The sequence below is a fragment of the Poecilia latipinna genome, unplaced genomic scaffold (genome assembly GCF_001443285.1).
Source record: "Poecilia latipinna isolate Pla-1442-1.1 unplaced genomic scaffold, P_latipinna-1.0 Scaffold1884, whole genome shotgun sequence".
NCBI classification, from domain to species: domain Eukaryota; kingdom Metazoa; phylum Chordata; class Actinopteri; order Cyprinodontiformes; family Poeciliidae; genus Poecilia; species Poecilia latipinna.
In genome coordinates, this window is record NW_015114500.1 from 6,435 (window position 1) to 19,889 (window position 13,455).

General features: G+C 40.0%; 2 protein-coding genes across 3 annotated transcripts; both read left to right on the top strand.

The window, feature by feature from the left end:
* The first annotated feature begins 916 nt into the window (after positions 1–916).
* Positions 917–4,910, top strand: LOC106934935 (C-C chemokine receptor type 6-like). The gene is made up of 2 exons (XM_015015109.1): positions 917–1,002; positions 2,069–4,910. The coding sequence occupies exon 2, from the start codon at positions 2,078–2,080 to the stop codon at positions 3,161–3,163; it is 1,086 nt and encodes a 361-aa protein (XP_014870595.1). The 5' UTR covers positions 917–1,002; positions 2,069–2,077; the 3' UTR covers positions 3,164–4,910.
* Positions 4,911–5,523: 613 nt separating this feature from the next.
* On the top strand, positions 5,524–10,803 carry LOC106934931 (C-C chemokine receptor type 6-like). 2 transcript variants are annotated; one of them, XM_015015105.1, is made up of 2 exons: positions 5,524–5,617; positions 6,754–10,803. In XM_015015105.1, the coding sequence occupies exon 2, from the start codon at positions 6,763–6,765 to the stop codon at positions 7,882–7,884; it is 1,122 nt and encodes a 373-aa protein (XP_014870591.1). In that variant the 5' UTR covers positions 5,524–5,617; positions 6,754–6,762; the 3' UTR covers positions 7,885–10,803. The 2 variants fall into 2 exon arrangements, with proteins under 2 accessions (XP_014870591.1, XP_014870592.1); XM_015015106.1 differs by having other exon boundaries at positions 5,530–5,665.
* Positions 10,804–13,455: the final 2,652 nt, after the last annotated feature.

Here is a 13,455-nt window from a genome sequence, read left to right on the forward strand (position 1 = left end):
TGTGTGTGTGTGTGTGTGTGTGTGTGTGTGTGTGTGTGTGTGTGTGTGTGTGTGTGTACATAGTGGTTTGTCCTGTCTTTTTCCCTGTGATGACTGATGACCTTTCCTTTACTGCGGCTCAGTATGGTCATATTGTCATTGTACTTGATGAAAATGTTGTGTAAAAGTTTTGTGTGTAGATGTGAAGAGTTTCGGACTGAGGCTGCTGCCCTGTGCTGCCTGTGAGCTCAGCAGAAATCTTCTTCCCTTCTCAACCTGTGGTCTCTGAGAGGAAGTCCAGAGTCCAGTTTCGGTGGGGGTTTGTGTTCCCAGTTCTCCTTAAACTTATGTTTACTTAAAACTACAAAACGTGCGCTATGCAGGAAATCAAATAATATATCCAACATATACCATTATTTGAACACTTGTCTCTCTTTTGACATGAGAGCAAATGTATAGAGAAGGTGAGGCGAGGGGCCCTCTAGTGTTCAGGTGAGGTATGACGATTTTTAAAATCACATTTGACCAAAAACAGCCACAGACACTCAGAAAACCTCAGAGGTGAAAACTGTTTCTAACAAGACAGAGATTTGGTGAACTGTTTGGAATATAGACCATAAAATATGCAAATACTTACATGAATGTAAAAATAAAACTCAATGTATCAGAGAGGAGCTTAGAAAGGAGCTTTAAATAATAATCGTATGTGAGACCCCATAATACACCTGTCCTGTCTGTGTGCATTTCTTACGTATTTCTGTTTTAGTGTTTTACTCTTGTGGTTTTGAAATGTGCTGTAGAAATAAAGTTGAATCACTAAAGCAGAACGACTGGAGCGTTTTTGTGGTGAGGCCGGCCCGGTTCCTCTGAGGGTTTGAGTTTTATTAAATGCTGAAGCAACAGGAATGTTTAGCAGCAGTTGATCACTTTCACACAGCAACTGACTCTGAAACCATCGGCTGTTTGTGTCTGAGATTTTATTCAACACAGGAAGGAGGAAACTCTGTAAATCGGCTTCACAAGGTGAGAATCCTGATTTAACGGGAACAGAAATATTTAACTGTTTATGATTTTATAAAATCTTTATTTTAAATGGTGAAGATTTTTTTTATTGAATGACTGGAGGAACGTAGAGCTCTCCTAATAGATTAGCAGTTTGTTTCATGTTATTGTTGCTTATTGTTTAATTAGATTTAAAGTCGATAAATATTACGCTCCACAAAGTAGAATCTGGTATTTTTAAATGTTTATTCACCTAGTCCTGGTTCTGTCACTCCAGGAAATGAAATAATTTGACTTCATGTTTAGATGTGAGAAATAAATGAAGGTCAAATCAGTTGAGGCAAAGAACAGAAGGAAAGGAAACATTTTTCTTTGGAAATAAAGTTAATCTAAAATGTTTACACACTCCTGCTTCATGTTTTAACTGAGGATTGTGTTTCTGTCGTTTGTACAAAAAGTTTCTGCAAATAAAGTTTGACTGACTGATGGTCACTACAGAATGAGTTTATCAGTTTCTTACCAAATAGGAATGATAAATATCTGTGTGTCGTCACCCAGTGGAGCAACTACACCTTATTCAGGTGGATGCAAAAACATAAATCGGTTTTTGCAACCTTCCCTGTCCCCCGAAGGAAGGTTGAAGGAGCGTGGAAAACATGCGCTCGCTCTGACTGAACTCTGGTTCCTCAGAGCTGTTGATCTTCCCTCTGGCAGCTCCAGTTTTTATACATTTTATTTTCAGTGTAGAAGATTCAGACTTGTTGGAAAACTTGATATCAAAAGTTTTATTCAAAATATTCCTCTGTTACAATGTTAATACTGTACTTTGTATAAAGTTCATTAGCAAGTCTAATTTTATTAGGTGCAAAAATTAATAACCAATTCAGCATATTAATTGTAAAACTATGTAGAATTAAAGAGAAAGAAAGCCTCTGAATGTTTTCCTTCTCAATGTTTCACCTTGTCTTTGTTAACATTAGCGCCACCTGCTGGTTCTTCATGACCATTAAAACATTTGCTTGGAATCAACATTAATTTTTGTTAATTTGACACATTTTAACTAACTTTTCTTTGACTTTTATTACAGTGAAACAAGATGAACCTCTCCAATGACTCTACTGCTCCAGCCTATGAATATTATGATACCTACATTGATTATGAACCGTGCCCTTTCAGTGACAACAGTGTGAACGTTGTGGTTGGTCCTTACATTCACTCCATCATCTGCATCCTGGGCTTGGTGGGGAACAGCCTGGTCATCCTCACCTATGCCCTCTACAAGAGAACCAAATCCATGACTGACGTCTACCTGCTCAATGTGGCCATCGCTGACCTGCTGTTCGTGCTGGCTCTACCTTTCATCGTCTACAACGAGCTGTACTCTTGGCCGATGGGGCAGGTGGCCTGTAAGCTGCTGCGTGGTTCCTACAGCGTCAACCTGTACAGCGGCATGCTAATGTTAGCCTGCATCAGCACCGACCGCTACATCGCCATCGTCCAGGCTCGTCGGAGCTTCAGGTTACGCTCGCTGTCACACAGTCGCATCATCTGTGCCCTGATCTGGATGTTTGCCTTAATGGTGTCTGTTCCCACTTTCCACTTCTACCATTGGTACGAACCATCACATAATGACATCGTCTGGTTCAACGGCACCGAAGAGGAAGAGACAACAGATCCACAGTACGTCTGTGAGTGGAAATTTGGTGACATTGACACTGCTAGAATAGTGAAGGTTGGTGTTCCCAGCACCCAACTGGCCATTGGCTTCTTCCTGCCGCTGCTCATCATGATCTTCTGCTACACCGCAGTCATCATCACCCTGCAGAAAGCCAGAAACTTCCAGCGACACAAAGCGGTCCGAGTGGTGATGGTGGTGGTGCTGGTCTTCATCGCCTGCCACTTGCCTTACAACCTGGCCCTGTTGTATGAGACTGTCCGTTTGTTCAAACACACTGATTGTGATGAGCAGGACTCCCTGCATACGGCGATGTCTGTGCTGCAGACCGTCGCCTACCTGCACTGCTGCCTGAACCCGCTGCTGTACGCCTTCATCGGAGTGAAGTTCAGGAGCCACTTCAGGAGGATCTTCCAGGATCTCTGCTGTTTGGGAAAGAGGTACATCGCCCCGCGCCGCCTCCCTATTGATGGGACCAATGAAGACGGTACGTCTTTTAGCATGTGAAGCTAATAGTGTCAGGAGCTCTGATTGAGATCTTCAGGTCTCCAAAGCAAAATCTGACCACAAAGGGAAGATATTAGAAAGTATTTAAAAGAAAAATCTAAACATTACAAACTGCTGAGGCTTCTTTGTGTTGATTGTTGCTTAGTTTCCATAAGAATCTTGGCTGCTGATGAACATGTGAACTGCATGAGGCGTGAAGGAAAATCATCTCTGTTTTGAATACATTTGGACAAGACATCAAAATTTCAACATATTTTTGGACTGATCCAAAAGTACCGGAAGATGTTTCTGATAGTTCAGAGTTTTTAGAGGAAGTGCCCACCACCCTCTGAAAAGGAAATATTACACCGTTTATGTACACTGCCTGTTTTAGTATAATACTTTATCTAGATGGCTCCAAAGCGCTTCACACTAGATTCACCCATTCACACACACATTCACACACGGATGGCGGGGAGCTACTACATCGTAGCCTGAACTGCCCTGAGGCAATTTAACCAAATAAATCCTGCAGGTTTTACCTGGAAACCCAATAAATGAGTCATGATCCTCTGTAGTCAGATTCACAGCCTTAAACTAAGAATTTGTTGAAGCACTTTTAATTAAATTTCACTTTCCAGGTAGGAGTCTATCTGTATCTTAACCTTTCAAAAGTTCTACAAATCTTCTCATCTATTTTCTTAATTTTGATGATGGCATTTGACAAAAATTCATGCTAATTGCTGTTTGGTTATTTTTTTGGTTATTGCATTATGTTTTTATGGTGTGAAGCACTTGAACCATCTTGCAGTAATCAATTAAGCTGAAGATAAAAGGATGGGTAAGCTTCTCAAGATCTTTTTGTGTTCATTAGTCCTTTAATGCTATTAATTTTATTTTTAAAGCATGTTGCCGCAAAGTGATTAATAACTATAAGGAGATAAAAATCAATACTGATGGAAAAAGTAATTTAATAAAGAAACACCAAGAAAATCCTCCCTGGAAATGTTCTGCAGGTGACAGAAGGCTGGTTTTGTAATTGTCTTTATGTGTCTCTACAGGTTCAGGTCACTAAACCTGTCTAACTGTTGAAGCAGCTTTTTAAATGATTCTGCTGATGAATGAAAGGTTGGAAGGTTTACCTTAAAGCATTTTGTCTAGATTGTTTTTTCAGCATTGGGTTTGTCACTGCAGTGTAAAGTTAATTGTTTTTGTTTGTTTGTTTGTTTTTCATGTCAAACATTTTGAATTGCTTTGTTGATAAAATGTGATGTACAAATCTTTTTCCTTTTCTTTCATAATTGTACTTTTTATATTGTGGAATCAATTCTTATTGTCTGAGATATATGTATCATTAAACCCTGATTATTTCTGATCAGTTGATTTGAATAATGTTCTCATATTAACCTGTTTTTATGTGTTCATGAGTTGCTTTGACAGAGCTCCAAGTTCTGTTTCCTGTCACTACCATTATGTTTGTGCATGTAGTTCCGCAGTTGTCCACTGGGGGGTGAGAATGAGTTGATTTACTTTTAAGTTGTTCTGAAGAAGTTGGACCTTTAGTTAGTGATAAAGAGCGCAGCTGAAGATGAGTTGGGGACAAAATGCAGCAGAATGAAGCAGAAATATTAATGAAATAAAACATTGAGAATTTTATCTTTGACTTCTTGGAGCTTTGCATCACATTATAATTTAGTGTGAAGCACTTTGAAATGCCTTGCTGCTGAAATATGCTATTTAAATAAAATTTGATTTGATTAAAAACAAACCTGCAGTGTTGTTTTAATTCTTTCATGCATGTTTGAAAAATCATTTAATCTCCCACGGCAACCATTCACAGGTCAATTTTTTAAATTATTTTTGTGTATGCAGCAATTTTATCACAACTGAAGGAAACTTGATAGTGCATCATGTCCCTGGAAAATGCATATTGTTGCCCCTTTAAAGGTTTGTCACTGTTTAAACTGGAAGTCCAAACGGGTCCTTAGAACTGACGCAGTACAAGCACCATCTTAGGACTGGAACCGGTTATGTTTTAGAAAACGTTAAGGTGATGGATGGATGTTTTCAAAGACGCTGAACATGAATTTAAACAACAAAGTTCCTGATTTGAAGCCAGCCTGAAGACAGGCTGACCTCTGGCTGTTCCTGTGTTGTCCAACCGTCTCTTCCAGACAGCCTGACTTGTTCGCACGAGGAAGGACGAATGAGGATAATAATATATACACATATTGACAGGAATAAAAAAATGAAATTCAGAGAGGAACTAAAAATGACCTTTAGAACAGAAACGTGGAACAACAGTTGTCACAGATCACATAGTTCCTAATATTCCTCTGAGTGATTTTGTTTTTTTAGACGCTGAAGCAACAAGAAGGCATTTAAACAGAAAGCAGCTCGGAAACGATCAGCTGCTTCTGTCTGAGCTTTAATTCACCACACCGAGGAGGAAACTGTCTGCATCAGCTGCAGGAGGTGAGAATCCTGTTTAACAGCCACTGCATGAGAGAAACGTTGCAGAACGTTAGTTTTTAGTCTGAAGCTGGATTGTTTGGTAAAATCTCAATTGTTTTAAAGATTTTGCTCCTTTTAGTCCTTTGGAAACTGAAAAGATGTTTGGTTTGAGTGACTGTGGAGGAATGCAGAGATCCTCTGTTGACCTGGCAGCTTTGGTTCATCTTGTTTCGCGGTTCAGTGATTATATTGTTTAGATTGTATTTAAAACCAACACATATTATGGTCAACGAAGCAGAATCTCAGATTTTCTCAAAATGTTTTATTCACCCAGTATGTGGAAATAATACATGGGAATGAAATAATTTAACTAAATATTCTCGGTGAATTTAATTGTGAAAACAGTAAAATGACCAATCAGTTCAGGAAAAGAACAGCAGGAAGTCTTTTCTTTGGAAATACGTTGATTTAAAACGTTAACTCCTGCTTTGTGTTTTTGTTTTTTCCAGTCTGCCTGGTTTTAACCAGCACAGTGTGTTTCTGTCATTTAAAGTTATCTACAGATGAAGTTTGATTGGTTGATTCTGTTTCTTCAGAATAAGAATTTTAGAAAAATTTAAAAGACAACAAAGAAAGAAACTGTAAAAATCTTGCAGTGAATATTTCATCAGTTTATTATGACGATGTTGCTGTTAAAATGTTTTTCCTGATCTCTGAATGGAGCTTCTAAGGAAACCTGATTTTGAGTAAATATATTTACTTATTCAAAGGTCATTTTTAACTTCCTCTGACTCCATTATTTGTTTAACATTCATGTGACTATTTGCGTATAATAAGTTTTGTGTTTTTCCTTCCTCTTGTGAAAAAAGGCGGCTGTGTAAAGAGATCTTGATGGACACCAGCCTGTGTTTTCTTCAGCTCAGAACATGATGATGTTTAGCTTTTTGTTCAAACGATTGGAAACATCCGTCCTTCATCCTGAAGTTTTCTATATCATAACTGGACCGAGAACCTGTTTGGTTGTAAGAAATGTCATTTCAAGGAACTTAAAACACAAACAGAAACAAATTGAAGAATTACAGTACGACAGCTATGAAGTAATAAATGTTTTAATTGGAACATATTTTAATTAACTTTCTCTTTGGCTTTTATTACAGTGAAACAAGATGAACTCCTCGGATAATTTCACAGACGACTATTATTACGACGACCATCCTTTTTATGAACCGTGTTCTTCCAGTGACAACGGTGTGAACGTTGTGGTTGGTCCTTACATTCACTCCATCATCTGCATCCTGGGCTTGGTGGGGAACAGCCTGGTCATCCTCACCTATGCCCTCTACAAGAGAACCAAATCCATGACTGACGTCTACCTGCTCAATGTGGCCATCGCTGACCTGCTGTTCGTGCTGGCTCTACCTTTCATCGTCTACAACGAGCTGTACTCTTGGCCGATGGGGCAGGTGGCCTGTAAGCTGCTGCGTGGTTCCTACAGCGTCAACCTGTACAGCGGCATGCTAATGTTAGCCTGCATCAGCACCGACCGCTACATCGCCATCGTCCAGGCTCGGCGGAGCTTCAGGTTACGCTCAGTGTCACACAGTCGCATCATCTGTGCCCTGATCTGGATGTTTGCCTTACTGGTGTCTGTTCCCACTTTCCACTTCTACCATTGGTACGAACCATCACATAATAACATCGTCTGGTTCAACGGCACCGAAGAGGAAGAGACAACAGATCCACAGTACGTCTGTGAGTGGAAATTTGATGACAGTAATACTGCTAGCATAGTGAAGGTTGGTGTTCCCAGCACCCAACTGGCCATTGGCTTCTTCCTGCCGCTGCTCATCATGATCTTCTGCTACACCGCAGTCATCATCACCCTGCAGAAAGCCAGAAACGTCCAGCGACAGAAAGCGGTCCGAGTGGTGATGGTGGTGGTGCTGGTCTTCATCGCCTGCCACTTGCCTTACAACCTGGCCCTGTTGTATGACACCGTCAGTTATTACGAACATCGTGATTGTCATGCTGAGTCTTCACTGCGTAAGGCGATGTCTGTGCTGCAGACCGTCGCCTACCTGCACTGCTGCCTGAACCCGCTGCTGTACGCCTTCATCGGAGTGAACTTCAGGAGCCACTTCAGGAGGATCTTCCAGAATCTCTGCTGTGTGGGTAAGGGGTACATCGCCCCGCGCCGCTTATCCAGGGTCACCTCAGATATCTACATGTCCACAATTCGCCGCTCGGTTGACGGGTCCAGCAGAACCAGCACATCTTTTCTTACGTGAAGATGTTTGTGTCAGAAGCTCTGATCTTGCCATGGAGGCCTATAAACGGCAAACATGACATGAAAATTATTTTTATTCTCAAGCACAGTTCAGCTACAAGATGTTAGACTTAGAAAGGACTTAAAAAATAAAAAATAAACTTCTTTATCTGTGTCAATTGTTGCTCAGTTTTCGCTTTTCCATCCAATAACGTAAATTTAGGGACCTAGGCATATTTGAAAACTCACCAGTTTTCAACACATTCTTCCCTCACATGAAAGGTTTTTAATGGAACCAAAAGTGGTTGTGGCCAAACTGCTCAACGTTTAATCAGCCAAACGGTACATTGTAGAGATTTGAAACTTATGTAGGTAGATGCTCCAAAAATCAAGTAAATAAATTCTCTTAAATATGTCCTGAAATGTACAGGGAGGTTGCTGTTCTGGGTAATTTCAGCTACTTTTCACATTTAAACAACTCAAACCTTGGAGTCCTCCTCCAAAGGTTTTGAGCTATTGGCTTCAGCTTCTCTCAGTATGCAGTTAAAAAATGGGAGATTAAAAGTTATCAAAATCTTGAGTTTTTGGGCATGTCTAGGGGAAGTGGCCAAATTGCGACCTTGGCATGCTCACCAAATCAAAGGAAATGCCAGAACTTTCACAAAGAAGACTGAATTACACCAAACCTAGTCCGAGTCATGCAGGTTGTATACTCGGTACTATGTGGCTGTTCGCTGACATCATCACCCTGTGTTCATACGTCTGGCTCTAAACGTTTCAGTCGATCTGCTCCACATTCGATATGATCAGTCCTCATCCTAATATTTAGTGGGTGTGGCCTAATTCATCCCCCTACAATATTTTAAAAAATCAAACCCAATCCATGCTTTGATCAGCAATAATGAAATTTGGTATATATGTGTAACTTCCCGCAGGAAGTTGGCCATTTTGGATCAAAGTCACCATTTTGTCTCTTTTGCACATGTATCTAAGCAAACTCCTCCCACTGCTTTTTTTGTGCTTGTTTTGCATGTGGGCGTGGCCAAGCCTCAGTCTGACCATTCACCCAGTGTGTGATGAAGCTGACACTCCCAGCTTCATCACACTTTGTGTCGTAGCCGACCAGCAGTCGTCTCATTAAGACAGTCAGATGTGACATCATTTTAGCTCCGCCCCCTTCCAAAACGAAGTCACTTATTTAGCTGCTGAACGTTTTCCTTTTGGATTTGGACTCGTACAGATTTTAACCTGTCTGGTGTCAGAACATCATGATGCTGAATCCGTCTCTCAACGCTGGTGGCTGAACCAATCTGGGCCTGGCGGATTGGCAAATTCTAATCCTTTGCAGTTTGCATCCGATTGGCACTAAATCACACAAGCATTGTCTGATTTGCGCCAAACTGGATATGTATGACCTGTGTTAACCTCCAACGATGCCAGGAGGATTATACTGGAATCTGACTCCAGTGCGCCCCCTGGAACAGATACAGCATCTGGTCTGTACCAGATTGATTGTGCGCCATCAGGGAGCACAGCTGCACACATTGGTGTGGTGGTTTGGTGACATGACTTAAGCCCCGCCCACTCACTGGACAAACTGGTGACTTCCCTGTGTATGACATGAAAGTCTATCCACTAACATAATGTGTTCAAAAGCCGACAGGAAGTCCTCGCCAATATATCGTGAAACAGGAAGTGACAATCAATCACTCCTGCCAGTTTGAGGCCCAACTTTAAAGACCTGCTGCTGGACTCATACTGAACTGGACTGAAGGCGATTTGGGAGATTGGCCAAACACACCACCTGGTGGACATGCGCGTGAATTACATGAGCGTGTTCATGATGCTGTGTTAATGTTGCTGAGATATTATTTAGTTATTGCATAAATAATGAAATCTCTACAACCTGCATTATTATTATGTCTACATGTAACAATATTAGTTGTTTATCATTTTAAGTTGTCGTTTCTTCTGATGAAGTCATTGTTTTGTTAACGTTCATGTATGTTTGGATTCACTGTGACAGAAAAATAAACCCCAACATAATCCCACAGGCAGATGCTGCCACCACCGTGCTTCACTTTGGGTTTGCTGCCATCTTGGAATGAAAGTTCAGATTTGGTCTCAGCAGACCAAACACATCCTTCTTCCAGATCTGAGGTTATTTTAGAGGTTTCCTTGGCAACAGTGGCATCTGATTCGTAATGTCTGGTTTTGATTGTGTCGCTCCTGTCTCATGTTTTCTCACATTATTGTCTTTAATGTCCAGATTTATGAATAAATACTGTTTATTGTCTCGTGGCCTGTAACAGTGACGCCTCCTGTTGCTCTGCAGCATCTCTGCTCTCAGCTTTTCAACAAATAGAAAATATTAGGACAGCAAAGCTTTATGTCCAGTTCATCAGCTTCACCATGACGGCAGGCTGACCTCAGGGAGACGCAGTTAAAACTGAATAAAACGGATTTTAATAAAATCTCAGCTTAAATGTGTGAATGAGGGAAAAGCTGCTATAAAATATCGTTACTGTTCTGGTTATAGATTTAGGCTCCAAAAACTGGCTAATTTCTTCAAACTGGAATTTTTTTTAACTTAAAGTACATCTTTATAAATAAAACTTGTGTTTTTATTACTGTTGATGATTTTGTCTGTTTTTCTTGTTCATTTGTTGAATTTGTATAACATGAGGATGTTTTATATGTTTGTTTCTTCGTCTTTTTCTCCTTCGGTTTCTGTTTTCTGCTCAAACTTCATCAGCCTTGGATTCAGTTTTAAGGATTAAACTCTGAACTTGTTGCCAAATTTGAAGCTTTTATTTTGCTGCTAAATGTTTAAGGAGTTCAGAACGTCTGAGGCACTGATGTTACACTTCAGGTAACGTTTATATGTGTTTGAATGTTACCATGGAGATGGAGCTAAAATCTGCATATCTGAGATTTTAAGCATAACAATAAAAATCATTTTAATCAAAAGATTTGTGTTGTGATGTTTGTGGTTACACAGCTAACTGACACATGTTAATTAGTGAAGTTTTCTGTGAATTTGTTCCTCATCAGTTGAGTCCTGATCAGCATCAGCTTGTCCAGATTGATATTTTTGATCGGCTGATTCTGAAGCCTGGAGGGGAAACAGCTGATCGGTTTACGATTCAAATCAGAGCAGATGCAGAACTTTGTGTAACCACCTTTTTCTCAAATATGGGATCAGTTCACAAACTCTTGGTAAATCACAAACATTTGGAAGGTTTCACACAGCTCCACATTGCAGAGGGACATTTTACTGAGGTTTTAACAGGCAGGTTGGGCTGACGGCGTGAGAACCGGGAGACGACATCTGCAGCATCATCGTGTGGCAGGAAAGCTGGATTTCCTGCTTTCACAGCCTGTGTTGTTTCTGAATATGAAAAAACAACATTCTCTAATATTCCACGTTCAGTGGCGACGTACTCCAACATGGAGAAGATGTAACTACATCTTCTGTCTTCAGCTTGTTAAGAATCAACAAACCTGACCTGTTGGGAGTCCGTCTGCTGATCTGGACGTTTTCTGTTCCTCTCAGGATGAAAGTGACTCTTAGATCATTTACAGACTAATGAGAACTTAAAGCTGCACATGACAAAAGTCATTTACCATTTATAAGGAATGGAGGTTTTCTATCAGTGTGTTGTTATTGTATGAAGCTAAATGTGGTTCAGTTTCATCTTTTAAGTTTAAACATTGGGTTACGATACTTGAGGTAAATGACTGAATGGAGCCAGATGTCAGATTTATTCATGCCGACTCGTTGCACCACAGAGTATTCATCCAAAGTGGCCCTGATTCCTTTTCTCTTCCTCAGAACTTCCTCTCATCTCCCTCCTTCTGTCCTTCCTGGATTCTTCTGTCTGCTCTGTTATTCCCAGTCGCTCGTTGCTCCTCTGCTCCTGTTTATCATCTTGCTTAACGGCTCTTGTGCTTTGGCTCCTTGGTGTTTTCCCATCATTAATATAAGTTGTTTTCAGTTTCATTGTTTAAGATTCATCACTGTGATTCTCTCCAGCTCCTGTCTGCCTCTAAGTCCCTCTGCAGAAAACCCTGCTGGTCCTGCAGGGCCAGAACTGAGAGCAATTTATTATTATTATTATTATTATTATTATTATTATTAACAATAATAATGTGCAATGTTTTCATTTAGTTAAATAAATATTTTGTTTTTATAAAAGGAATCTAAATCTTTGTTGGTCTAAACATCATAAATGTTGTAGATGTGCAAATCATTTCTATTGCTTTGGATTCACGTTCCTCATTTTTTCACACTAAAAACAGAAGCAGGTCATGGATCACGGATCAGGACGTTCAGTGTTTAGTTGAGCATAACATAACAGAGGTTAACACCAGACAAATGCTTTGAGTTGTGCCAAAAAATACAATAATAACAACATATATATATCTTCAAAAATCTCTTTCTATGAAAATGTAAATAATTTTTGTTAAGAAGAAGCAAAGAGGAGGGAGGCGAACAGAACCATCCAGAATGGACCCGGACCCAGTCTGGACTCTCCGGTTCTGGAGGACCGGGAGGTAAATGTGGAGGAAAAGTGTTTGGCACATTTCCTCCACTAGGTGGACGAGTGAAGGAACAGCTGCAGAGTTTCTGCCGCTCGGACTGAGTGAGTTTTATGAGACGAGGATGTTCAGCAGCAGTTGGATCATTTTGACACAAAAAGCAGCTCTGAGTTGGAAACGACCAGCTTCTGGTGTCTGAGCCTGTTTTCATCACATGAAGGTTCAGGAGGTGAGAATCCTGCTTTAATAACAGAAATGAAGCTGAAGATCAGTTAATGCTGGATTATTTAGACGAATGAATAAGATCTCAATCATTTTACAGGCTGTGTTCTTATTGTTCCTCAGGACTAAAGAAGAATACATCTGTATTTTTACATATAACATATATGTGGTGCATCTATCATGCAGAGCCAATTCACACCATGATGACATTCAGGTTTGACTGAGCTGTTAAACTGGAACAATAACAGAGTGACCTTTTAGCAACGCCTGACATTTATATTGGACAATGAACTGACATGTTATGGGTTAGTGTTTATTCAACAGTAGGTAGTGCAGTAACCTCTGGCCTTTGCATAGTTTTATGGTTGATAAGAGTTTTATAGCTGCAATAGAGATAAAGGTCTGACTTCATGGCACGGCTGGGAAGATTCTGCAAAGAACTTCTCTTCTGTTATTTGCATAGTTTTGGTTTGGTTTTTCTTAATAGTGTGTTGTTGTTGTTGTTGTTGTTAGTGTTGTTGTTGTTGTTGTTGTTGTTATTGTTGTTAGTGCTGCTGTTGTTGTTGTTGTTGTTGTTATTGTTGTTAGTGTTGTTGTTGTTGTTGTTGTTGTTGTTATTGTTGTTGTTAGTGTTGTTGTTGTTGTTGTTGTTGTTATTGTTGTTAGTGTTGTTGTTGTTGTTGTTGTTATTGTTGTTAGTGTTGTTGTTAGTGTTGTTGTTGTTGTTGTTGTTGTTGTTATTGTTGTTGTTAGTGTTGTTGTTGTTGTTGTTGTTGTTGTTGTTGTTATTGTTGTTAGTGTTGTTGTTGTTGTTGTTGTTGTTGTTATT